General features: G+C 50.2%; 2 protein-coding genes across 9 annotated transcripts in view; one reads left to right on the top strand and one right to left on the bottom strand.

Annotated features, from left to right (window-relative positions):
* Positions 1-18,495, top strand: part of atp8a2 (ATPase phospholipid transporting 8A2) — a 39,044-nt gene extending 20,549 nt beyond the window's left edge. For all 8 annotated transcript variants that reach the window (XM_076171311.1, XM_076171310.1, XM_076171314.1 and 5 more), the window contains 13 exons: positions 4,536-4,708; positions 7,593-7,776; positions 8,601-8,711; positions 9,844-9,918; positions 10,412-10,534; positions 11,204-11,282; positions 11,394-11,455; positions 11,894-11,950; positions 12,784-12,891; positions 14,604-14,692; positions 14,861-14,965; positions 17,238-17,329; positions 17,611-18,495. In XM_076171311.1, the coding sequence (XP_076027426.1) occupies positions 4,536-4,708; positions 7,593-7,776; positions 8,601-8,711; positions 9,844-9,918; positions 10,412-10,534; positions 11,204-11,282; positions 11,394-11,455; positions 11,894-11,950; positions 12,784-12,891; positions 14,604-14,692; positions 14,861-14,965; positions 17,238-17,329; positions 17,611-17,708 (1,356 nt within the window). In that variant the 3' untranslated portion in view covers positions 17,709-18,495. The remainder of the gene's footprint in view (positions 1-4,535; positions 4,709-7,592; positions 7,777-8,600; positions 8,712-9,843; positions 9,919-10,411; positions 10,535-11,203; positions 11,283-11,393; positions 11,456-11,893; positions 11,951-12,783; positions 12,892-14,603; positions 14,693-14,860; positions 14,966-17,237; positions 17,330-17,610) is intronic.
* Positions 18,496-21,592: 3,097 nt separating this feature from the next.
* shisa2b (shisa family member 2b) lies at positions 21,593-26,807 on the bottom strand. Its single transcript, XM_076171275.1, has 2 exons — positions 26,003-26,807; positions 21,593-22,626 (listed from the first exon to the last, which is right to left on the bottom strand). Exons 1-2 carry the CDS (start codon positions 26,304-26,306, stop codon positions 22,058-22,060), a joined length of 873 nt encoding a protein of 290 aa, XP_076027390.1. The 5' UTR covers positions 26,307-26,807; the 3' UTR covers positions 21,593-22,057.
* Between the last annotated feature and the right edge of the window lie 342 nt (positions 26,808-27,149).

Raw genomic sequence — 27,149 nt, 5'->3', positions numbered from 1 at the left:
TTTATATAGATTTCATGCCCGGAACGTTTAGGTCTCGCTTTCCAGATGGAGGGATGAAGGAGCCGTGGTGACAGCGGTGCAGCCTGCATTCTTGTTGCACACACTGCTGAAAGTGTGAACCATCGCGTCAGCAGAGATGAGACGTAAACGCAGCAGCAGCTTCAGCGATTGATTAATTGTGCAGTTGCTGAATTGGAGGTGTGTGTGTGTGTGTGTGTGTGTGTGTGTGTGTGTGTGTGTGTGTGTGTGTGTGTGTGTGTGTGTGTGTGTGTGTGTGTGTGTGTGTGTGTGTGTGTGTGTGTGTGTGTGTGTGTGTGTGTGTGTGTGTGTGTGTGTGTGTGTGTGTGTGTGTGTGTGTGTGTGTGTGTGTGTGTGTGTGTGTGTGTGTGTGTGTGTGTGTGTGTGTGTGTGTGTGTGTGTGTGTGTGTGTGACGTGTTCACGTGGCATCGATCAGATCGACTTCACAGAGGGATGAAAGCGACACTTATCTGGCACTACACTTAAAATAACTCACACCAGCTCGGCGTGTGTGTGTGTGCGCCTGGATGTGTGTGTGTGTATTTCAAGGTGTGAGCAAAACCAGAATCCGCTTATCAAAATCTCACCTCTGCACTGACCTCTTGACCCCATATTTGCCAAAATTCCGTCCCACCTCATCTTCCCCTCTTCCTCTTCCTCTTCCTCTCTCTCCCTCTTTCCGCCCCCTCTCTCTCCCTCCCGCGGCGGCTGAGTTACGCTGTGGATTTCGTGGTTGCTGGCCGGGCGGCGGAAGCGCCCAGACGCCCCCCTACACCCCCCCCTTCCCCTCCCTCCGTGTCTTTTTCACACCATTGCCTCCACATCTGTCAGCACCCTCTCCCTCTCTCTCACTCTCTGCACACAGGAAGTGCAGCCTCTACGGTGTGTGACAGGAAAAATATGTGTGTGGGTGGGTCTGTGTGTGTGTGTGTGTGTGTGTGTGTGTGTGTGTGTCGGGTAGAGGGTAAGAGTAAGCGGGAGAGCAGCAACAAGCGACAACATATGTGTGTTTGTGTTGGTGAGTGTTTATTGCATTTATTTGTGAGGGAGAGAGACGGGGGGGCCGGGTTAGGGGGGCCATGAGTGAGCAGTAATGGGATCTCCTTTTGGTGCTCCTCCTCGCCAAAACAAACCCCGTGAGCAATGCCTCCTGGGTAAACGGTTTTGCGAGCGCCGAAGCTGTGACATGCGCCATCTGTCACCTTCAGATCACATGCCACACACACACACGGACAGACACACAAATCTTTGCCCGTCTGCTTCTGTTCAGTCCAAACTGAGACGCACACACACACACACGTGTAGGAATGCAAAATTTCTTTACTCCAGTCTGTCACACACACACACATACTCCAGTCTGTCACACACATACACACACACACACAGTTTTGGCCCATACCCAGCAGCACGTGATCACACACTGATCAGCTTGATAGTTGGTGCATATGCATTTCATCCATCTTTCCCACAATCCCCTGCTTCGCTGTCACGCTGCCCACATTACAACCCTTAAACAAACACCATCACTCTCCTGATCGTTAATCTTCTTTACACACACACACACACACACACACACACACACACACACACACACACACACACACACACACACACACACACACACACACACACACACACACACACACACACACAATCCTGACTCAAGTCTTGAACAGTGGGAGTCCTGACAGTATAAATAGTGTGTGTGTGTGTAGGATGTGGGTGTTTGTTTGCACAGATGCACCGGTTGATAATTAAACGGTGTATTAAATCTCAGTGGTGACAGAATCTGCACTTCAGATATGAGCGAGCACGTCGTCCTCCACCTTCTGCTCACCTTCTCTCTCTCCCTGTGTGTCTCTCTCTCCCTCTCTCTCTCCCTCCCTGTGTCTCTGTCTCCCATTCATTTGTATTTTTGCGTCATTTTCATCTCTTCCTCCCTTCCTCCCTCTTCCTTTTCCCATTTATCTCGCTCTCTCCTTTCTTAAAACTACCCCCCCTTACACACACACACTGTTAGTGTTTGTGTCTATTCTATATTCTGTATATGTATATTCTAGTCGTCTATGGTCTAGTTTATATAGGCAGTAACTCTTGACCCTTCTTTGTGTGGAGAGGGTGGCCTGGAACAAATCACCATTTGGCTTTCCCCTTCCTTTACTTTGCTCATATACATTGTGTGTGACTGTGTGTGTGTGTGTGTGTGACTGTGTGTGTTTGTTTTTATGCACGTTACAGTAGAGTGTGCAGCGACAGAGGTGACCTGCGGTATCTCAAACTGCCTCCATGCCCTTTCCGTTTTCAGATCCAAATATAAACCTGATAAAATTCCATGTAGTTGGGCCTGAGAACATGGCTCACTAAGCGTGCGCACGTGTGTGTATGTGTGTGTGCCCCTGTGTGTGTGTGTGTGTGTGTGTGTGTGTGTGTGTGTGTGTGTGTGTGCGTCTCCCAGCTCTGATGCATATGAAAAACAAACATTTAGTTTGGAAATGCCTGCTAACGAGATCTGTCATATTCCAACCGGTGCAATCAGGAGGGGAGCGAGCTTTGCCTCTCATGTTCAGCGTGAGAAAGAACAAAATGAGTTTGTTCTGCATTTTTCTTGGGGCCTCGTGTTTGTGGACGTGTTAACAGAATCATGATGGAGCCTCGTCAGCTGGTTCCTTTCAAGTTGCTGCAGAATCTCTCATGCTTGCTGCCCTTAAGGATGTAAAGTGTTAATTAATTTAGCCTCTGTTGTGTTGCGTTAGACTGAGTTAGCCTCTTTTAGCAACTGTCCTGAGTGTGTGTGTGTGTGGTATCATATTCATCTTAAAAGTGAAGGCTCCCCGACCTTGTGCAAGACATGAAGCATCAACACCCTCAAAACCCTCTGTGTGTGTGTGTTGTTCCACACTCATTTCTCACTCTGAGCTGTTTACTTTGCGTCGGGCCGCTCATGCTTCTCTGCGTCTCTGTCCATTCCTCCTAGATGAGGTGACGACAGCAGAGGAGCTTTTGTCAGATTCCTTCCTCCCACACACACACTACATGCAAACAGACACACTCGTACATGCACACACGTGTTTATCTCTCACCCATTTACCGCCTTACACACACACACATGCACATACACACAAGCGCTGCACTCGCACACAGAGAGCTTTGATTTTTCGGAACCCTGACAACCTGTAATCTCCTTTAATCCCTTCATTATGTTTTTGTTTTCCTTTCCCCTGTTTGGGGGAAAAGGTGAATGCAAACAGGAATTCCGGAATACAAAGGAAAACACACAGCCCAAGGCTGAGAAAACAAGAGCAGGGAATTTTTGGGAAGAGGAGGGACGAGGGTGTGCGGAGGATGTGCATGTGTGTTTGTGTGTGTGGTTTGTGGTTTGTGTATTGGCACTGCTACATTACTCCTTTGAGTTGAGGTCTGTGGGTCAGTGAACCTGTGCAGGTCTGCGTCACCTTTAATGATCCATCACTTTGCTTTATTACAGTAAAGAGACATTCACACACTTTAGGTCCAAACATACTTTCTACAGTGTTGCACAAACTCAATGTAAAATTTGTTAGTTGTTCACACTTGAGTTTACTTGAAGTATCGTTGAGGTTTTGTGTCTTTTTGTAGCTTATTAAAGAGTTTGATATGTTTATGGGATGTTTCACATAGTGCACACACAGCTGATTAGTTGAAAGTTCATGAGATGTTTAATCTAAAGTGTAAATGATGACATGAGGCAAGATGACGTGTTTGTACCTGAAAATGTGGAAAATCACAATTTGATTCAGTGCAGCAGATGCAGACTTGGTGTGTGTGTGTGTGTGTCGGTATCGTGCCTGCTCCTCCACATGGTTTTCATTACACCTCCATGGGGATGTTTGTTTTCTCTATTAATCCCTTTTCCGCTATTATCAAGAGCTCTCATCAAAACTGCCCCCAAACCGCTTACCCTGTAGGCTACCTACTCACACACACACACACAGGCACACACACACACACGCACACACACTTAACAAAGCATCATCATTTCTGGTCTTTTATCTGGCAGCTCTGAGTCTCAGGCTCGCGTGTCGCCGTCATCGTGTCGTGACGTTCCCTATCCGTCTTTGGTCTTAATTGCTGAACGGAAGCAAATGGTTTCCTCAGATGAAAGCAACACGTGAAGCAGCCTGTGCAACCTGGAGCATGTGTCTTCCATTTTCCACTGGCGGTTTTGACCTTTCAACAAATTGGTGTGTGTATTTGTGTGTGTGCACAATTTGTGTTTTTACCGTTTTAATCTCTCCACAAATACACAAAACCTGTACAAGTGGTTACATCTGAGGGTTTCTGCTTAAGCCCATGAGGAAAAGGCTGATTCAGTGTGAGGTTGAGACTCAGTTAGGGTCTAAATGTGAGATTAAGGACAATAAAGGGATGAAGATGGAGGAAAGTGGTTAGATTTTCACCTTAAGCCACCTCAAAAAAGGATTCTGAGGCTCAAACCAGTCAAAAGTGTAAATCTCTGCTGCTTCTGTCTCCCCTGTAGGCCACCCGTGCCACCCTGACCACACACTGCACGTCCCTGGGCGACTCTCTGGGGAAGGAGAACGAGCTCGCCCTCATCATCGACGGTCAGACTCTGAAGTACGCCCTCTCCTTCGACCTCCGCCAGGTCTTCCTGGACCTGGCGCTGTCCTGCAAGGCCGTCATCTGCTGCAGGTTCGTGGTCCTACACACACGTTGCACAAAGACTGTGTGTGTGTGTGTGTGTGTGTGTGTGTGTGTGTGTGTGTGTGTGTGTGTGTGTGTGTGTGTGTGTGTGTGTGTGTGTGTGTGTGTGTGTGTGTGTGTGAAGGTTGTCGGTCACCTACGGTCAGCCAACAGTCGCGGATGATGAAAGGCTGTGGTGTTGCACGGCGGGGTGTAATGTAATACACTGCGCTGCATGGAAATGTCAAAGCCATGATTCACTTTCTGCTGGTACCCCTGTAATGGACACACTCACACACACACACTCGCACACACGCTGGCACCCCTTTATGCATTTCCATTCATACAAAGTGTTGCCCTCTGCTCGTAGCGTGTTTACTGTGCTTCCCTTCTTTGGTCATGTTCCACTCGGCACCAGCTGTGAAGTTTAACAAAAGACTTTCCACTCGTCTTTGTGTGTGTGTGTGTGTGTGTGTATGTGTGTAGGCAAGCGGGAGGGAAGTAATTGACTCTCCCTTGCATATCCAGGCCATATCCGGACTCAGGTCTCAGAGGCCTTGCATGCAGCCTTCCCTCCATATCTCTCTCTCACTTGCTCTCGCTCTCTCTCTCACACACACACACACACACACACACACACACTCTCTCTCCCTTTCTCTCTCCTGGTGTGATTGCGTATTTGAGTCCACGGCGCCCTCCTGTTACTGTTACTTACAGACTTTAATATATGGAGGTGTCGGTGAGATAATGTCTCACCTATTAGATATGTGTGTGTGTGTGTGGTTTACAGTTTGTGTGCGTATGTGTGTGTGTGTTGTAAGGGCAGCGGCTCGCATGGCTTCCTGACTTCAGTGTTGCGTTTGTTTGGAGGAGGACTGCCGGCTGCTTATTTTCTGCTCAGCTCCAGCGTGAAGAGCATCAGAAGCCCCTTTCATCCCCGCCGCCGCCGCACTTTGCACAATCCCAGACGCTGTTAGCCGCGTTCTAAAGGGAAAGCGGCAGCGAGACAGAGAGGCAGAGATAAAGGGAGATTTGCGGTGGAGAGACCCGGAGACACGAAGGCGGACGCTCTTGTGCGCGCACACACTCTCTCACACACACACACACACACACACACACACACACACACACACACACAGGAACAGGGGGAAAAATACAAAGAGCAAAGGTTGATCCCATCCTTCAGCAGCGGCTACACGGGCCAAGATTCTCTGATGTATTCCTGTAGACATCCTGTGATGTGTGCGCGTGTGTGTGTGTGTGTGTGTGTGTGTGTGTAAATGTGTATTTCCACACACCCATGTTCTGTATGAATACTAAGCAGACCACCCAGCTGTGTGGTCTCAGCTTGACCGGGCCGCAATCCTGCTTATATATTCACATCAGATGGACCGTCGTTATGACCTCTGGCTTTCCGTGTGTGTGTGTGTTACATCTTTATCAGCCCCATCATACTGTCCTCCTCCTCCTCATGTGGGAGCGCATGATGGGTCACGCAGCTGCGCATAATTGAATTTGTAATATCATCCTCAGAACGCTGACGCATGCAGACGGGCCGCTCGCTCTTCCTGTTTGTTTCCATCACGGTGGCGGGATTGAGGCGCTTTCATTCGAGCGGTAGTCAGCGGCGTATTTTCTATGGGCAGCGTAAACAGCCATTGCGTAAGCCTCTCCCCTCCTCCTTCCCCTTCTGGAGAGGAATTGTTTGAAATGCTGATGACAGTTTAAGTGGTTATTGTTGATACTGGGCCGGCTCCCAGCGGAGGATAATGCAGCACCGAAACAAATATAGTAAACAGTATTTACCCGCCGAGCCCCTCGCTGTGAACATGTGATGTATGTTACACACTCCACACACACAGAACGCGGCGCGACTCGCTCAGTCTAAGCCGCTACGCCGAGAGGCCAAGAAGATGCCAGTGTGTGTGTTAAGTTAAGACTTCAGATGGCGTCAGGCTGTTTAAGACGTGTTGGTTTTATCCGACTGTGATTGACAGGCAGTAGCTCCGCCTCCCCGCCTTGAGAGATTGTGTTCAAAACAAACAAAGACATAATTGAGCTTTGTCCCAAACAGAGCCTGGTGCTGGATTTCCCCCCTCAGATTCTCCTTCCCAGGATTCTCCAGCGTGAGTCCTGTGATTCCACGTTTGTTTACAGATGCAACACGCGGCGCCTTTGAAATGAAAGCAGATCCGCTTCTTCTTCTCCGGTGTCGCCAAACGGCGGTGTCGCAGCACTTTGCCGCTCTGTGGCCCCCCGGGGGGCCGAGCAAAGCCGCCTGTAATCCAGCCTCGCCGGGTCCTTCATTGTCATTGAGGAGACAGAACCGGTTACAGACGGAGGAGCAGTGATACGGGTCAAGAGGGTGGAGCGGCACTGGGAAGCTCCCTGAAACACACACACACACACACACACACACACACACACACACACACACACACACACACACACACACACACACACACACACACACACACACACACACACACACACACACACACACACACACACACACACACAGGCAGACATACACACAGGTAGACACACGCACATCTAAACACATCAAACGTAAGCTTCAGCAGAACAGTGAATCTTTGTTTCCTAATACCAGTAAAGACTAGTAAACACAGCTCTGGAGTGTGTATGAACTGTGTGTGTGTGTGTTCCAGGGAGCTTCCCAGCTCCTCATCCATCTTTCCTTCCCGACACTTTCCCACACTTTTTCTCACCTCTTTTCCCCGCTGGCTTTGTCTTCTCGCCTAATTGCCGTTCTACCTTGATGTCATCTGTTTCTTCTTCTCTCGCTCTTTGCGTGATCTTCCTCCCCCTCGCCCGCCCACCTTCCTCTTCCTCTCTATTAACACCGCCATGTTTACCTTCGTGTTTTCCGCAGGGTGTCTCCCCTCCAGAAGTCGGAGATCGTGGACATGGTGAAGAAACACGTGAAGGCCATCACGCTGGCCATCGGCGACGGTGCCAACGACGTAGGCATGATCCAGACGGCTCACGTGGGCGTCGGCATCAGCGGCAACGAGGGCATGCAGGCCACCAACTCCTCCGACTACTCCATCGCACAGGTGGGCGCACAGAGAGCACTGACGCTGCTGCTTCTTACACGCTTGGGTCAGACATGTGTCCCATCAGCTGCTGAAGTGTCCTCAGGCAAGGCAAGACACTGAATCCACACCAGCTCACAGTTAAGCCCATCCTGACCTCTGACCTCCCCGGGAGACAACTGAATGGAGAATTTACTCACAGGGATCAACAAAGTATCACATTTTATCACACACACACACACACACACACGCACACGTTACTTTGAATGCAGGAAAGCATTTATATTTACATTTAAAGGATAATTACAACATTTTTCTATGCTTTAGTGTCATAAAGTTGCAATATTCTGTGTAAAAAGTCCCTAAAACTTCCAATTTTCTGACTTCATTCTTGTGTTATTGCGACTTTACCTCCCTCAGAATGTTGCGGCTTCCTTCTGAGTCACACTTCTCTATCTTTATTCCTGTAATATTACAGATATTCCCCCTTCATCCTGGCCTTGTTTTCTAAATGCAGCTGCAGTATTATCTGTCAGCTGATAGCAGTGATCATTCACATGTGTTTCAGCTGGCAAGGCTGAGTGACAGAGGGATTAGCTGGAGTCCAGAAGTCTTGTCTTTTCTGTCTCTGTCTCACACACACACACACACACACACTTTTTCCATCTCTCCACTGTCAGTGTTTATCTCTTCACCTTTGGGCATCTTGCACAACTTATCTGTCAGCGTTCCTCCTCCTCCTCTTCAGTCACATTCTTGATTTCTGCTCTTAACCTCATATTTCAAATTTGACCTCTCCCCCCCCCTCTCTCTCTTCCTCCTCCTCCTCTGTCTCTGCTCGGTAGTTCTCCTACCTGGAGAAGCTGCTGCTGGTCCACGGGGCCTGGAGCTACAACCGTGTCACCAAGTGCATCCTGTACTGCTTCTATAAGAACGTGGTGCTCTACATTATAGAGGTAAGAGCCCCGACCCCTCTGCTCTAAACACACAGAGTTACATTAACAGAGACGTTTTGCAGCTGTTTGTCGACACACTTGACAGTGATGGATGAAGTGCCCCTCTGGTGTCTGCTTTCTGTCTCTACGGAGTGCACGCACACACACACTCACAGACGCACACACACAACCACGCACACACACACTACACACACACACACTACACACTCAAAGACAGAAACGAGTGTGTTTAGATCAGCAGCGACAAGACCTTGGCTCCAAAGATCGACAGCTTTGTCTGTGTGTGTGTGTGTGTGTGTGTGTGTGTGAGCATGCTGTTTGAAGGGCCACATTGCAGCCTGTGGGCCCGCCTGTTATGGGGGATATTTGTCAGCTGCGCTCCACCCCCGGCCCTCTGTCTGACTTTAAGGATGCCAGCAGGTGCAGGCCCCTCGTGGGAGCGCCGGCCGGTAGCTGGCTGTCCCCGTCTCACCGCCGCCGCCGGCTCTGTGCCAGACTGCGTGTGCGTGTGTTTCCCTGATTATCTCGCGTGATTGGCTCCCCGCAGAGCGCTCTAGGCCAAAGGTTAGAGACTCTCTGTCCACTTAGTGGAGACAGTATACAGGGGATGAGTGTGTGTGTGTGTGTGTGTGTGTGTGTGTGTGTGTGTGTGTTGTCTTGTGTATCTAACCTCACCCCTAGGCTGTGTGCTCTGCTGCGTGTCCCAGGAATGCTACAACACCTACAAGTTGGCCCCAAACATTTCCTCTATCTACCCTCAGATCAGAGTGGGGCTGTGTTGTGTGTGTGTGTGTGTTTCAGTGTGAAGGTGTGAGTGAAAGTTTGCCTGGGGCCAGAATTGCTTTCTGCACATTAGCGTATGGATCCATGGAACCTCTGAAAGCTCTGAAGTTAGGCCCAGTAAAGCTGTGAGGATGTGATGGGAGACATGCAAGGTGTGTGTGTGTGTGTGTGTCCCCGTGTGTCCGTGTGTGTCCGTGAGGGAAGATGTCACCCAAAGAAGAAAATAGATTGTACGAGTTGTTACCGTCATAATACTAGCATAATGGACAAACAAGGCCTCGTTTCCTCTACCGGCGCCTCCTCTGGCTCCTCGCTCCCCGTCCCTCTAATCCCTCTCTTTGTGTTGCAGCTCTGGTTCGCCTTTGTGAACGGGTTCTCTGGTCAGATCCTCTTTGAGCGCTGGTGTATAGGCCTCTACAACGTGGTGAGTACTCTGTCTCTCTCTCTTTCTCTGTCTCTCCCTCTTTCTCTCTCTCTCTTTCCTCACACACACGTCACTTTCTTCATTTTCTTTCCTGTCTACCTTCCCCCACTTTTTCTTGTTTCTTGTTTTCTCTCTCTATCTCTCATTCAATCTCCCTCAACTCTGTCTTATCACTGCACTTTCTGCATGCCAGAGACGTTTGCTTGCCTGAGTGTGTATGTGTGTGTGTGTCTCTGTGTGTGTGTGTGTGTGTGTGTGTGTGTGTGTGTGTGTCGTCTCTCTCCACTTATACGTTTGACTGCCAATGTGTGCGCCTCGGCTCTCGCCTCCTCTCCGTTTTTGAAAGGGGCGGAATTCCTTCTGATGGCGCCAATATGATTTCAACATTGATTGTCCGAGCTGTGCAAGTGTGTGTGTCTGTGTGTTCTAAAGCCCTAAGTTTGAATGTGTGGCTACAGTGATGTGATGATCGGTGTGTGTGTGTGTGTTCCAGATATTTACTGCACTTCCTCCGTTCACACTGGGGATATTTGACCGGCCGTGCAGCCAGCAGAACATGCTCCGCTTCCCACAGCTCTACAGAATTACCCAGAATGCAGAGGGCTTCAACACCAAGGTACACACACACACACACACGCACGCACGCACGCACGCGCACACACACATACACACACACACACACACACACACATGCACAAAGATAAATCAGTGTCATGCCCTGTGGCCTGTCTGTGGGATCGATGAGTGATGCCTGCTGTTTGTTTGGTTCGCCAGCGAGTAAACAGGGGTGGCTTGGAGACTGGGACGTTTCCACGGCAACCATAATGAGATTCATAGGGCCAGAATAAGGAAGTCTTTCATTTTAGATGGGGCACCGGCAACCTAACCTACAGTATGAGTGAGCGTGTGTGTGTGTGTGTGTACCCCCGTGTGTGTGTGTGTTTGGACCAATGTGTGTGTGTACTGGAGGGCACTTTTGATGGCAAGCACACAGTGTCAGTTGTGTGTTGCTGTGAGGAATTACTGTATTTGTATGTTTTTATGTGTGTGGGAGTGGAGGGGGGCATTGGCATTAGTTTGCACTGACTTGTTATCCTCTCTCTCCCTCTCTCTCTCTCGCTCACTGTCTGTGTCTCTCTCTCTCTCTCTCCCTCTGTCTGTCTCTCTCCCTCTCTCTCTATCCCTCCATTTCTCCTCTCTTTATCCTTTTCTCTCCCTCTCACCCCCATCTCTCTCCCCCTCTCTCCCTCCTCTCCCTCTCTCTCTCTCTCTCTCTCTCGCCCAGGTGTTTTGGGGTCACTGTATCAACGCACTGATTCATTCAATTATTCTTTTTTGGTTTCCTCTCAAAATGTTGGAGCATGGTAAGTGACTTCCACAAAGTTATCCTCTCTCTCTCTCTCCCCCTCTTTCTCACATTGTCATGATGTGTGTGTGTGTGTGTGTGTGTGTGTGTGTGTGTTCTCTCCTCACAGACTCTCCCTTCAGCAACGGCCAGGGGAACGACTACCTGTTTGTAGGGAACATGGTGTACACAGTGAGCATCTTACTTACTTGTTTTTCGTATCTGTGTGTTTTTGTAATGAAGTTTGTGTGTGTGTGTGTGTGTGTGTGTGTGTGTTTTGGCATGCAAATGTGTACACGGCAACGCAACGCCGCTTCCTCAGAGCCATTATGGGTCTCCAGTCAATCCTGTCTGGTCTAGCCAGTCTGTCTCCACTCACCCGTCCTCTCTCTGTTCACACACACACACACATACACTCTCCATCGTTTCTTACTTATTTTTTATGGATCTCACTTGTTGTTTGTTTGCTTTGTGTGTGTGTGTATGTTTGTTTTGGACTCTAGGGGTCCTGGGTACTTTAACAGTCGTTGCCGAGTTTACAATATAACATTAATGATGTTTATTATCTCCACAGTCGCAAAACTAATCACACACCCCTGTGTTTCTGTGTGTGTGTGTGTGTGTGTGTAGTATGTTGTGGTCACAGTGTGTCTGAAAGCTGGAATGGAGACCACCGCTTGGACTCGGGTAGGAACACACACACACACACACACACACTCACGTTTCATCTTCTTGGACCAAATTTGAAATATAATCAAATCTAGAACGAGGAGAGTTTGTTTGTTGATCTATTTTTGCCTTTTTTTTATATGTATGTCACTTAATTGTATGAGAGTGTATAGTCAAACACTCCTCCATACGTGTCTGGGTGCCCCCCCCCCCCCCCCCCCCTGCTGTGTCCATTAATAGCTCTTACGTTTTATAAACAGCACAGTGGTGATTGTTGACTGGCCAGAGTAATGGTGTGTGTGTGTGGGGGGGGCAGCGGCTGGGTGGGATGGATGCGGGGGGGGGCGTTGGCGCTGACACTCTCGTCCGTTCAGCTGTCCACACACGGCGTCCTCTCAGTAATGAAGCAGGGTCCCGTAGGAATTCACACAGTGTCCCCTTACAGGCCGATCACAGAGCGGGATGAAGACGGGGACGGAGGGAGCGAAAGGTTGTCTATATTCGGATGAGCTGTGTGTAAACTATTTGACCCCGTGTTGTCTCTCTCTTTGCTCTCTTCATCTTCATCCTCTCCTCCACCTCCCCTTTGGCGTTTGACTCCCTTTGTTTGGACGCTCCTCCTCCCCCTGCCCTTCTCTCTCTCTCTCTCTCTCTCTCTCTCTCTCTCTCTCTCTCCTCTCTCTCTCTCTCTCTCTCTCTCTCTCTCTCTCTCTCTCTCTCTCTCTCTCTCTCTCTCTCTCTCCTCTCTCTCTCTCTCTCTCTCTCTCTCTCCTCTCTCCCTCCCTCCTCTCTCTCTCTCTCCCCCTGCCCTTCTCTCTCTCTCTCTCTCTCTCTCTCCCCCCCCTCTGCAGTTTTCCCACCTGGCAGTGTGGGGCAGCATGGCGCTCTGGATGGTCTTCTTCAGCGTGTACTCCATCATCTGGCCCGCCCTCCCCATCGCCCCCGACATGTTGGGCCAGGCAAGTTGCCTCTCCGCAAACACGCGTCACTCATGTCGGGGACCCGGAGGGCAGGAGGGGATAGAATAACCCTTTGCTCCACATCTCTGTCCCGCCGCCTCCGTCAGCCACCCCCTCCCTCTTATTGGCCAATACGTGGCGCCTATACGGCCTACCTCTTGGGTGTTCCATGTCGACACGGCTGGAGCCCCCCGGGGCGGCAGATTTATCCCCCGCCAGCCCCTCTCACCAGGCTCCCCGCACCTGCTGCACGTCACCCGAGCCCCCCGGTCTTTTGCTGCCCTCTGCGGACGTGTTGACTCAAGAGGGTGGGCTGCTGTCGATTGTGATGAGGGTCCCGGCGGGGGTGAGGAGGGCGTACGTGCAACCGGCTTGATTGAGAGGCCGTATTTAGAGTCTGAGGGAAGAGGCGAGGTGCCCCACTGAGTGGGTTGAGTGTCTTGGGAGTGGAAGGGGAAGGGCCGTCTCAGCTCCCCTCAGCCCATTAATTCAATTTGTGTCAGAAATCAGGAATGCGGTCAAATATCTCTGCAGCTGCTGGGTCCAACTGGGGAACGGTCAGAGACACTTAGCCCCCGCCCCCTTCCCCCCCAGTCCTCCATCGTCCCCCCTAACTACCCTAATACCTCTCCCATTTCCCTCACCCCCGCTATCTATATTTCCATGTGTCCGTTGGGGGAAGAAAGGGCGGAGGAGATCGGCAGTTTGCTTTATTAAATGTAACAAAGCGGAGAGAATCCTTCAGCACGCCTCCTTCCTGTTCGCTCCTTTATAGATCATGTGATGTGTACTGTATGTTCATGTAAGAATGAACGGCGTCTTTGTGTGCGGGGGGTTTGTAACACACAGGTCGTCTGCGTGAGTCCCAGCGCCCTGCGTGTGATTCCAGCTGCTGCAGACATTTTTTTCTAATGGTTTTCCAATTCGGCGCAGAAACGTTTCCCTGGAGTTTCCGCCTCTGAGAAACCCAAAGTTCTCTCTGATATCTGGACGCAGGAAGCGCATATGTGATGTATGACACAACGCAAAGGCAATGAAGCGTCCGAATTTGAGGATGTCAGGGGGGTTCGCTTAGTGTTGACAGAAGGTTCACACCTAGAAACCACGAGCTTATGAAACGCCACCGCGCTCAGATAAGCACAGGGCAGATGTTGGGTAATAAATGGGAAAATGGAGGGATTTCCTGTAACAGGCAGGGACGAGTGGAGGGAGATACGGCTGTGAGGAGAGGGGGGGAAGAGATGTGGGAGGAAGACGGAGGGAAGAGCAGGTTGAGAGCGCGGCGAGGTGCGTGATTAACCCCCAGAGACGGAGGGGGGAGGACGAGGGTCAAGCCGCAATGAGCCCGACTGCAGCTGGACCACAGATACAGGGGGGTGTGTGTGTGTGTGTGTGTGTGGGGTGTGTGTGTGTGTGTGGGGGCCTGAGCTTAGTAACTGCAGCATTTTAATCTTGAAACATCACAGGAGCTTTGTATTAAACGTATGTGCTCTTGGGTGTGAGAGACCCTCCCGAGTGCGTTTGGCTCACATGAGGAGGAGAGGGAGGGGGGGATTGCGAGTTTTGGCCGAGTCGGCGTCTTTATGCTTTGTGCGGCTTTGAGGCAGCAGGTCAAATGCAACAGGTCGCAACAGAAATATGACTTCATACTGGATTTGAATTCAAAATGCAGGAGCGTAACAAACCTCTCCTGTGTGTGCCGCTCTCTGCAGGCTGGCAGGGTGATGCAGTGCTGGCACTTCTGGCTGGGCCTGATCCTGGTGCCCACCGCCTGTTTACTTAAAGACTTCGCCTGGACCACGTCGTGAGTTAGAGCAACGTCGAGTATAAATACATGAGAAATGGCTTTTACATAACCCATATGGGGCCGCACGTCAACACTCACGCATACTTCATACTTATGATTCATCGCCCGTCTGTAAACTCTCCCTGCGTCGGCCTGTGATGACCTCATTCCTCTCCCCTGCAGCACGCGGCGCTCCGTGAGGAAGTCTCTGCTGGAGGAGGTGCAGGAGTTGGAGGCCCGCGCTGTGGACCCGGGAGCAGCCGTGCTCAGAGACGCCAGCGGCCGCAGGTAAACGCAGCGAGGCGTTTTCCAGCTCTCATGCATCCATAACGCCTGCGTGTTGACATTTATGACAGAAGTGTGTTGCATTGCCGCCTCATTGTTGCTCCGTGTGTGTGCCGACCCTATGTGCCGTACATTCTGTCTCCTAACTCCCCCCCCGCCGGCGCGGTCCACAGCGCCGAAGCCAAAGCTGAGGTCCATAAAGACCCCAAGCTCCCGCAGGTAGTCCCTGGGTTTAGACCTGAACCCCCCCCTGTGTGAACTCTGACCTCAGACGACCTGTGTGCCTCACTGCACGCTGCTCTGGAGTGAACCCTCGTTTGTTTTCCTTTCCACTGACTTCATCGCTCTCCTTCCCTTCCTGTCTTCCTGTCTTTGTCCTCATTTTGACACACTCTTTCTCTGTCCATCCCTCCGCCTTTGGTTCGCTTCCCACAGGTGGAAGTATCTGAACTGCTGCACAGACCTGGTGTGTTTATGTGTGTTTGTGTCTCTTGTTGTGGTGTAAAGTCAGATTAGCTCTGTGGCGTCACTAGAGTTGTGTTGTCACAGTTGGATTGTGTAGTTTTGGAGTAGAATTGTGAGGAAGATCCGATAATATCCTACTATACGACTAAAAGGAAGAGTCTTGGAACAGAGCAGAGTGAGGAGTAAGGTGGGTAACCAAACCGGTCCGGACCCCCTAAGGAGAGTCCTTGTCCCGGTCTGACCTCTGCCTACAACCCCGTGAAAAGTAGGACTGGAGCTCTCTTTGAAAGGATAAGAGAAGTAAAGTGGAGGCAGGAGGAGAGAGGGGAAGCGGAAAGGAGCACATCTGTGTTTGTAGTTCCTGGGGAGGTCCCGGTGCAGGCCTGGGAAAAAGGGGACGGAGAGGCACGTTAAGAGCGCCGGCCGCCCCTCTGGGGAAGAGTTTAAATGTTGCGCATCTTTCGGGCTCCTTTCTGAGTCTGCCAGGAAGCGACGCCGCAGTGGAAAAGAGGAAGAGTTCAGTCGCATCGATCCATCTGCCTTCATTTATTCGTCCTGTCACCGTTCAGCGTCTTATCATTCACTCGCCGCTGTCATCTATCTAACACACCTCGTTTTCTTTGGCCCGAGGCTCGCTGAGAAAACTGCTGGGCCTTTTCCTTTCCCGGGCTGTTTTCCTTTTTTTGACAAACACACGAGAAACGTTTCTTCCCCAGCAGTGAAGTAATAAAACTCCCCAACGGCTCGCTCCGAAATATGGAACGTTGGGAAGACTGGATCTATTCCCACAACAACTGTGTTGATCGTCGTGTCGGCGCCCCTGCGGATGCGCCAGAGAAACCCCTCCTGTGTGATTTCCACGCTTCATTGGCTGGTGAAGAACGGGGATTGGCAAAGAGCAACTTCCCGTCACGGCAATCAGGAATCCTGATGTTCCCGCTATTAACATCTCCCTCCTCTGTCTCATGTCTTATTGAAGCCATAAGTGGCTGTGATGGGAGATTGGAGAGAAGGTGTGTGTGCGTGCCTGTGTGTGTGCACGTGCGTGTGTGTGTGTGGATTTTTGTGCGTGCGGGCATTTGTGTGCAATTTGGATTGGGTTTAGTTATTTTTGGTCACGGGAGGAGAGGAGCCGTGACGGCGTGTGGTCTCAGAACAGAGGATCCAGTCTTCCTCTAGGAAAAGGGGGGGAAATAGAGGAGTGGAGGTGAGGAGGAGGAGGGGTGGGCGAGGGAGAGGGAGAGGGAGGGGGGGGGGGGGGCAGTAGTCTACTATGGACGTCCTGTTGCCCTGCAGCCACTTTATAACTTACCGTTGGGTTAGCGGGGAATGTCAGAAGCAGTCAGTCTCAAACTTGACCCCCCCCTCTCCGTATTCTGGCCCGGAATAAATCCACTTTTAGATTTTGACAGCTGATTGACGCCTGAAGGAGGAATTTGCTTTTGGATTGCATCTTTCAATATCCTCCTCAAGGACACTCAAGCAAGCCGAGCGCCAGCTATCTGGGCGGCAGCTGCCTCAGGTCTTTGTTTAGCTGTTGCATCATCAAATAATTGACCGATATTGAAATGAGCCTGAAGGACAAACACGACAAAACTCTTCAACCTGCTGCTGATCTGAACTCCAAATGTTACACTGATACTCTGGTACAATTTGACAAAATGTAATTGTTGTCGGGGGAAATTCTGTCCGGAGCATCATTGTGAACTGACGAGTGTGTTTCCTGTCGTGTTGACTTCCTGTTACTGTGTCATTCATTTGCGGCGTAACTGTAAAATAACATTTTCTTCCCTTTGACTTCTCTCTCCAGTCTGAACGAACGGGCCCATCTGCTGACAAGAGTCTTTAGGAAAGCGCCTTCGAGCGTGGGACGCTCCAACTCTGTGCAGCAGACCGTGTCACGTGAGTGCCCCTTCAGAACACACACACACTATTTTGACGCAACCCAAGTGTGCAGCTTCCATGATGAAACTTAGTCCTGCTACTTTATTTGGGGGGGGAATGGGAGATCTCACATCGGACAAACCGTACTGGAGACATCAGGCAGGAGAAAATAAGACATTTGTTTACCAGTAAAGTAGCAGAAATCAATAAAAGGAAGAGGAACCGTTTGTGTGCCAATTGATTTTCAGATCTGTATGCATTCCTTGATTATAAATCTTGTCTCCTCCTTCTCTCCCCAGATGGCTACGCCTTCTCTCAGGAGGAGCACGGGGTGGTGTCCCAGTCCCAGGTGGTGCGCTCCTACGACACCACCCAACGCCAACGCCCCAGCCTCTAGCACCGACCCCGACCAAGGCTTCAGCTTATTATCGTAGCAAACGGTTGTCGAGGGGACAGCGGCGACAGACTCGTGTGACACCCTTTTGCGCAGGGTGACCGACCTCCCCCGCTGTGGCCTTTAAATTGGAACTATGGCCTGCTCCCCCCCCCCCTCTGCCCGGGGTGGGGGGGGGGTCACGGTTAGGTACGGAGGCCGTCGCCGGTGCTCGGAGGACTGATTGGAGAGAAGGGACCAATACTCCCCCACACGAGCTGCGCAGGCATGAGCAATCGCATCCACGCACAGACATGACGTGTCAAACTCAGAGACTGTTACTTATATCTGTATACCCCACAGACTGGGTTTGGTTCATGGCAATTTGTGCTGCTATATGTGTGTGTGCGCGCCCGTGTGCATTCCAGTGTGTCTGTAGCTGCCTGTGCATGTATGTCTGCCCGCACATATGTGTATGTGTGTGTGTGTGTGTGTGTATGTGGGGGTGTGTGTGTGTGTGTGTGTGCGCGCGCATGTGTGTGATGTTCTGTCCCGTGTGTGTTTTTTTGTGTACATTTTGCTTCCACGGTTCTCTCTCTTCCCCCCTCTGGTGAGGCGGGGTGTAGGGAGTCTGTCATCACAAGTCCATGTGGGTGGGGAGGGGACTTCAAAATAAACACACACACAGGCATATATATACACACACACACACACACACACACACACACACACACACACACACACACACACACACACACACACACACACACACACACACACACACACACACACACACGTATACATACATACATGCATACATACACACAAGCCCAGGAGGCATTCCCTGCACCCAGGACCACCGGAGTCCTACACTCCAAGCCGCAGGCCCCCCGCCCCCCCGCCCCCCCTCCCGTCTCATCACAGCCCCAAGCCTCACTGCCAAACACCACACAGATGCCACTGAGGCAGAACGCTCACCCTCAACTCTGCCTGGATCACCACTCGCAATCACTGGAACCCTCCTTCCTCTTCCTCCTCTTGCTCACCCCTCTCTCTCTCTCTTCAATTCTTCCCTCCCGTCTCACAGCCACTTGGCGGCCTCCACGTCTCTCTTCCTCGTCCTGTTTGGCTGTTTTTGTTGTTTTCTTTCCCCCCCCCCCTCCCATATCTGTTGCGACCGCTCCTGTGATTCCTGAGTTGCACCGCTGCCCGTCTGGCCTGGGCGCTCAGCTGATGTAGGAAGCGGCAACAGCAGCCTGGCATTAAGAGCTTCCTCCTCCTCCTCCTCTGTTGGATTCCATTCTTAACCGGATGGTTTTTATTAAATAAAGTGTACACGTGTATGTGTTTATAATTTTTCTCTTTTGGTTAATGCCTGTTTTTGTACTTCATTCATGGAGATGTTTTTAGAGGGAATATTTTACTTGAACTAGTGTTACTAGACATCCAAACGGAAGGGGATTTGACCGAGACACTCGGCTGGATCATGTGTTTCTCTGGCTGAATGTGAGTCTGTTGTCTGCGTGTTCTCCACGGAGGACACTCAGGTTCAGGAATGCAAGGCTGAAGGGGCGGGAGACGGGTCGTCCATACGAGTCCTAATCATTAAATCTAATCAATCCATGGTCTGACTGGCTGAGTCTTATCTTCTTTACTGTAAGGGTCATCATGTGATCAAGTGTTGGAACCAAACAACATTAGTCAAGGGGAGTCTGGAAGGAAAAAAAAACCAAATGTCTGATTAGAGCAGAAACCTGTGTCGAGAACCAATAATCCTCTAATTATGGCTCAGTCGCTCTCTCAGGCTAACCCCTCCTGTTCAACGTCCCGGTCTCACTGACAGACTGACTAATGATAATCTAAGCCTGTCTCACCTCCACGGTTGAGGGGAAGTGAAAGGAAAGAAAACATTTCTCCACTAAAACCTTTAACTCATCACCTTTTGGGATTTATATTCCTGTATCTCTAGTGTTCAGATCTCTGCTGGATGTGAGATGTTAAGTATTGTTGAGAAAGGCCCGGATCCAGACCCAGACCTGTATCAACACTAAAAAATGTAATGGTTTCTTCTATAGACCCGTGCTGCTACAACAACAAACCAGGGTCAGGGTAGACCGACCGTTAGTGGATTACTACAGACCCCAGGCCCCCGACCGCCGGGTCCAGCTGGGGATCCCAATGCCCGCCCACCTTCCTGGATGCGGCCCAGTCCGGATCCCGAGCCAGCTGCTCCAGTATGGAGAATCCATCGGGCTGCGGCTTGAGCAGGAACCGGAGGAACCGTTTAGGCTTTTTCAGCTTCTCCTCAACACAACGACTCCCCGACGTCCCGCTCCGCTTTCCACATTAGCCGTGTTTTGAGAGGAACCTGCCAAAGCTGCACCTCCACACGCATTCATGGCTTTAAACTGTCCATTGTTGTGGTTTCTTGTTCTTCCCCCCCCCCCCCTGTGTATCTGGTGATGTGACAGGTATTTGTTCTGTCCACTGTGGGTGGCGGGGCCTGTCTGTGGATGACTGTAATTAGTGTGTAGAATAGAGTGTGTGTGTGTGTGTGTGCGGTTTCAAGGGGATTAAGAATTTGTTGCCTGCCCTTTTTTTTTTTTTGAGACAGTTCTGTGCGCAACCTCATTCCACACACAGATTTGTGTTCTTAGCCCAGCCCTGTCTCTGTATGTGTGTGACTGCGTGTGTGTGTGTGTAAATCTCCCTTGCCCCGAGGGCCCATGGCAACAGACTACAGTCAAAATACTCTTGTTCTGTGTTAACTTTATACCAAATGCAAGGTTAATACACAAGATCTCATTGTAAGTCATTTATTCTTGAAAGTCCATATGAAAAAAAAAAGAAGTTCCTCCTGCATCAAGTCGCTGTATTTCACAGATTGGAGAACAGAGCTGTATTCCGACACATATCATCCACCTATACACACATTTCCTACCACACAAGCTGCCTTTAGTTCAGACAGTTCTGTGCTCAGAGTACAGATGAGGTACACACACGTACGGCACGACATCTCAGGCTGCCGATTTAACGGAGCGGCACATTCCTCACGTTATGTTACTGAGTTACCGGTTGCCATTACAGAGGCGGCTGCGTTCAGAATGGATGAGAGTTCTCTGCTCGTGTTGGCCGGTGATTTAAAAATAATTTGTAGCCAATAACTGTGATTTCTGCCTTTTAAAGTGGAAAATAATCACTCAAACCTGCGCTGGAGCTCTCCAGTCTAACCTCACTCTGCTAATACACTCGACTGTAGGAGTGTTAAATACACACACACACACATCTCAGAGGAGAAGTGAAGGGGCAGATGGCTTTTCACCGTGTAATTAACTTCTATAAGCTCAAATCTCTTACTCACACCTCTTAGGTACGTTTACTGCCCCGGCCTCGTGTGATACTTTAATTCTGTGGTTGTGTGTGAGTGTGTGTGTGTTTTTTTTGACTTGGGGTCTTAGTTTTTCCTCTCTGGGTGGTGCACAACAGGGTGGAGCGTCACAGTTTATGTCCTGTGTTCACTTCATTAGCGTTTAAATGGTCTGCAGGGAGATTGTGACTGCCTTTCACATCACACCACCTGCTTTTCCCATTACACAACTCACACAACCACATCCCTCCACACGCTCTCACACACTTAAACACGCACACACATACACACACACTGTACTGTACAAACATACACAAAATCCTTTCACATGCTCTCCTTAATCACACAAATACATGGTTTTTGTATAAACTCACTCACAACTGTTCACAAGTGCAGATGTGCACATGGCAAACACACTCACGTACCCACATTGCATCTTTTCTGCTATTAATCCATTCATCACTCATTCCAGCACACATACGGCAACGAAACTCGCGCGCGCACACACACACACACACACACACACACACACACACACACACACACACACACACACACACACACACACACACACACACACACACACACACACACACACACACACACACACACACACACACACACACACACACACCCCAACATGCGCAGTCATAACTCAAACTACAGGAAGGAGAGCTGCAGTTTTAGGCACCGTTTTGAAGTCGGTGTCTTGGTATAAAAACAGCAAAGTGTGCTGTATGCATCCATCTCTTACTCCATCTGAGGCTGAGCTTAGCCCGCCGCCACTTGCCAAGGGATCATATGACACACTAAACAGACACACACCACACACAATAGCAGGGCAGACCCCGCTGCCAGCAAAGGCTTAATGAGTCCTTCATGTGAGTCTGACTCCATGCCATTACTTTTCCACTCTGGCAAAGGTTCCTGGCACAGCCCTCACAGGTTACACTTCAAAGTTAGTCCTCACAACAAAGTGGCAGAGTGGTGTGTAAGATCAGCCCCCTCACACAGTCACTGGAGGGTATTTCTGCTCGCTGGTGACACTGGCCCCGGGAGGGGGAGGGCAGGGGGATTGGAGGGGCCTGTAGCCTCCGTGGATGGGGTCCAGGAAGGCCGGAGCGCCGGTCACAGGGTGGGCGTAGCCGATATACTGCGGGTGGAGGAACTGTCCCTGGTGAGGCATGATCTGCGTGGCCTGCTGACAGTTGAGTACGGAGAAGTTGGTGGGCATGTTGACGAAGACGCTGGCGTCGGGGGGCAGGCAGCAGGAGGCCTGGGCGCGCATGAGAGGCTGAGGGACAGGGCGGGGCGCGGCGGGCGGGGCGGAGGAGCTGGAGGAGGTGGCTGTGCTGGACTGACGAGACGAGGAGCCTCTGGAGGTGTTGGCGCTGGCCATCATGGGGATGGTTTCCAGGAGACGCCCGCCGCCCGCTCCGCCTCCCGCACCTCCACCTGACGACAGCTCCTGTTTGGGTCGGAGGCAACGGCAGCAGCACACGGCGACCACAGAGCCAACCAGGATGAACGCCACGAAGACCGAGCCCACGATCAGGAACGGCACATAGATGGGCACTAGAGAGAGAGAGAGAGAGAGAGAGAGAGAGAAAACAGATACATTAAACTTCAAAGGAATACCGACTCACACGCTCACGTCTTTAGTTCCCGGGCACAAGCTCAGCTCCAACATGTGAGTGGAGATCGGGCGAGACAGTGAAACAAAGGAGCGAGTGGAGAGGAGTGTTTAAGAGAGAGAAGAAGAAAGAGAGGTGCAGCCGGATTGAGTCCCCAGGGAGTCCCGGCTCTCATTAGCGGTTATTAACTTTGTTTTGATCTGTGCTAATCCTCCGCACCCTGCTGTGACCCCCACCTCCCTCACCCTGAGCCCCTGTGTGTGTGTGTGTGTGTGTGTGTGTGTGTGTGTGTGTGTGTGTGTGTGTGTGTGTGTGTGTGCACGGGCGACCTTCTCCAACAGGACTGCCAGCACATATTTGTGACCCTTTCTTTCTTTTCTTTTTTATTCAGCTATTTATGAGCTTCCCTTTGAAAACAAGTTCTCAGGTTGAGGTCCAGTCCTTGGCTTCTACTTAGAGAAGGTTGTTAAATGTGACTGATTTAACGTCGCTGAACGTGCCTCTAGATCTGCTCCTTCTTTCCTCGCTGACCTTTCCTTTCTATCTACAAACCCCTTATCCCTACGCTGAAGAGTCCTGCTTTGGCGAACTTCGCAAATCTAACGTCTGCACCCAACAACAGCAGACTGGCGGGGACGTTTTTGGCAGCGGCAGGGGTGAGAGGGAAGATGAGGTCACTCCCGAGGTGTTTTCCACTCTCACACATTCCCATGCTCGCTCACACACACTCTCACACACTCTCACACACTCACAATTGCCGCCACAATACAGAACATGTTATATTAGAAGTGATTTGTCTTGATTTATTGTTCCCGGGGTGTAGTTATTCTCCTGGTTGAATATGCCAGCGTGTTATTGGGTGTAACCGAACGCCACAGAGGGAAGGAGGCAACTGGCATCGCTTTCTTTTTGTCTCTGGGCTCTTTGAAATGCACACTCAGGCGGCCTTGAGAAAGCTTTTCTAGAACGCTCATCGAAAAAGTAGCGAAATATTTGAAAAGGGGAGTTTATAACGGGGCAGGGTAATTACTGGAGTAACACAATCAGGCCGGGTGACAAAGGAGCAGAGGCCGGTGGCAGAGGAGGCAGAGGGGATTGTGACATTGGCCCCGTTTGACTATTCTATTGACAGTACAGGGTGTCAGCTTCAGAGGCTACCAGGGGGCCCGACAGATACGCACCTTTTCCAATAAACAGGTTTTAACGCCCGCCGCTCTTTCAATAAGTCGGTTATGGCGAGCACATATAAGTTACGAGGCCAGAAATGTCCCAGGGAGACGTTGAAGCCGCCTCTTTTCCTGCACTTATATGGCCTCGACCTCGGGATCTGTTGTTCCACTCCCTTTTCTGCATGGCTGATGAGGATTAGTAGTTGCAAAAACCTTCGTCTTATGTTACCTCATCGCCTTTCACTGGGAGGAATTCCTGTTCCAAAACGCTAAACTGTAAATCAATGGAGCGGCACAGAAAATACCCTCAATTTTGCAGCCATTTTACTACCAGATCAGATTGCAAATGTGGTGTTTTTTCACCCGGCCTGGCTGTTATTTCTTTACATGTTTGAACTTATACTTGTGTGTTAAACTCATTTTCTAAGCTGTATGATTTTTTTTCGTCTTCGTTTGACTCCTTTTTGGAAAGAAACACTCCTATTGTTCCCTGTCACTCCTCCACACCTGTTGCTGAGTTGAGCCGAGGCAGAGGCAGAGGCAGAGGCAGCCCCCCTCCTCCTCCTCCTCTCTCTCTCCTTTAAGCCCTTGTTTTGGGCACAGCCTTTGTGGCTCCCTGGCCCCGGCCGGACTCCCCCCCCGAATCCTCCCGCCCCCCCCTCCCCGGCCGTCCCACGGGGCATTCTCCTGTTGCTAAATACCATATGTTTCTTCATGTTGAGCACATTAATAATTTCCTGCCCCTTATCCATTGACGTCGCCGTGTGTATCTTTGCGCCATGATTAATAGGCTGCAAGGCTTTGAGAAATGAATGAAATGTCCAAACCGGGGGCCTTGCCGGAGAGGAAAAGACTGCTTTCCTTTACATTACTTTGGCTGCCGTCCACTGGATGGAAATGTATATACCTCTTCCTGGGGTGATAAGGTATGATAGTTTCAGCAAATGACAGATGAAGTCTAAGAGAGGGCGTGCTGTGTATCCTCCAGGGAGACATGGAAGAGGCCTGTGTTACCTTTTGGTTTCATGTCCATTATTTGCTCAGCGTTTATCTGCTTGTCCATCTTTTCTCTTCTATATCATGCAGCTCAGGCCAGGCTTTCTGCTAGATTACCTTGTGAGAATGTAAGCAATGATTAATCAGCGCTAAAGAGGAAATAGAAGCCTGGGCTGCAGCGCCGCTTGGGTAATCACTGTGTGAAGGTTTGCATTGTTGCCTAAAGCGCCCATATGAGAAGGAATTCCTGGATTTCCTCTTGTGGCAAAATGTAGTTTATGAGGATGTTTGTCCAGAGAAGTCAGGGTGTGAATCCCTGTAGGGCCCACACACACCAGAGAGGCTGAGGAGGGATTAGAGGGAGGAGGAGCCAGAGGATGGGAAAGGGAATCCAGCAGATTGGTAGGAAACGACACATAACTTGATTGAGGCTTTTTTCTTTTTTTTGTCTTTATTATGAAGCAGAGCTGTCAGCACCTTCACCAGCTCCTGTCCGGGGAGCCGGTCAAGTCCAAATTTGATCCCCGTGGGGACGGTGTGATCTGAGCCCTGGCCTGTGTGCCTTTACAGCCAGAACAAACACAGCTATTTATAAAGTGAGGTTGCCATTTGTGAGTGCAGTTAACTGGTTTTCTGGGCAGTCTGCTGTCTCCTCTGCAGCTGTCGTTGCCAAGCCCGAGACAAGCAGCAGATGAAACTGTAACAGTGACACACACACGGAGGGGCCTGCTGGTTTGAGGAGCAGAAACCAAAGCTTCTACACGCTCTGCAGCCAACATTCATATCTGTAATATACAATATCATATTCGAGGCCTTTGGCAGGTGACACGCTTGTATGACAATCTCAATTACACTCAAGTGAAATCTGAAAAAATAAAGGTTTGGCCGGGGAAGCAATGTTTTGAGGGCGAACAAAGGAGAGTGGACTGGATTCACACTGAGGTTAAAGGTCATTTAGGAGATCTTCCATAGCTTTTGTGTTATTTAGTCAAATCCCAATGAGGACTGAGGGACGAGATGGCTTTTTATGTAACATTCTACATCTGGAACTATTGGCAGCAACTTCTTTAACCACTTTGCATGTCTTAAGCAGAAGTTTGGAGAAGTTTTGTGCGATTATTCTTAATATACACGGTAAGTTTGGTGTGGTACCTGCGGTGGTGTCCTTGTTCTCCTTGCTCTCCGCTCCTGGTTCCTGAGCCTGCCGGTCGTTGTCGCAGCTCCCCTGATCCAGCCGCGCGTCCGTACTGGAGCAGCAGTACCGCAGCTCGCACTTCCCACAGCAGATGATCGAATCTTCTCCATCGATCTTCTCCGGGCACTGAAACCCTTCTTTCCACACACCCTGGGAGTCGTGCCAACCGTGGCAATACTCCCCGCTGGCTTTCACGTCTATAATGACCAGCAGTAGGCTCGCAATCACGGTGACAGACATGGGGAAACCTCCCGTCCGCATCCTTTCAGACAAGTTCGCACCCTGGCGCACTGAAAGAGACAAGAGAGGCTTTCACACCCCGCGACTAACCCGGTTAACGGAGAGATACGGTGGGTCCGTGCGGTAAAGGGAACGGAGGGGATGGAGTGAGAGAGCTGTGAAACACTTAGAAGATGTCATTTGTTAGAAAGAAATCCCGTGCGTAACTTAGAAGATCCCACGTCTCCAAAGAAAATGGCCCAAAATGATCCAGGAGTTGTCCAAAGCGAGCAGCAAAGTTACGCAGACGGAGTTGTGATGATTAGAACCACTAACTAATATTCCATATGCGTGAACTTTCAGAGTAAATCCAGCACTGAGTGGATCCTGACGCTCCAGATGATTTTTCCACAGGGAAGTCTAATCCATGATGGGCGCAGCCTTCAGTCCCGCGAACTCCTGCTCCAAGCGCAAAGTTAACTTTTCTGACTTCTGTGGTTTGGTGAGCATTGTAGAGCGTCAATGAGCAGTAAAGCAGCTCTGTGTAGGTGTAACTCTATTGAACTACAGCGCGCACACGAGAGTCGAGTCCGGCCCACTTTTGCGTCAGAAAGAGGGGCGTAGACAATGTCAGATGCAAATTAAAACACCTCACCACAGTGACAGCCCGTCACAATTACTAAAGTAGCCGGAATGAAAACCAATTGCTCGTAAAACCTTCACAATAAAACCCATAAGGAAAGGGAGTTTATTTAAAGTTCATTTGGGAAACGATTTACATTATTGATACAAACAAAATCAAATGCTGATGTGTAAAAAAAGAGAGAGGTAGAATTTACATAAATAGAACTTTCCTGGAAAATGTGCACAGATTCACACTTTATT

This window comes from Genypterus blacodes, unplaced genomic scaffold (genome assembly GCF_046128005.1).
Source record: "Genypterus blacodes isolate CSIRO-AG114 ecotype Tasmania unplaced genomic scaffold, CSIRO-AGI_Gbla_v1 ptg000245l_1, whole genome shotgun sequence".
NCBI lineage: Eukaryota > Metazoa > Chordata > Actinopteri > Ophidiiformes > Ophidiidae > Genypterus > Genypterus blacodes.
Note: the sequence above shows the minus strand (reverse complement) of the source record. Positions and strands in the feature narration are given on the sequence as shown.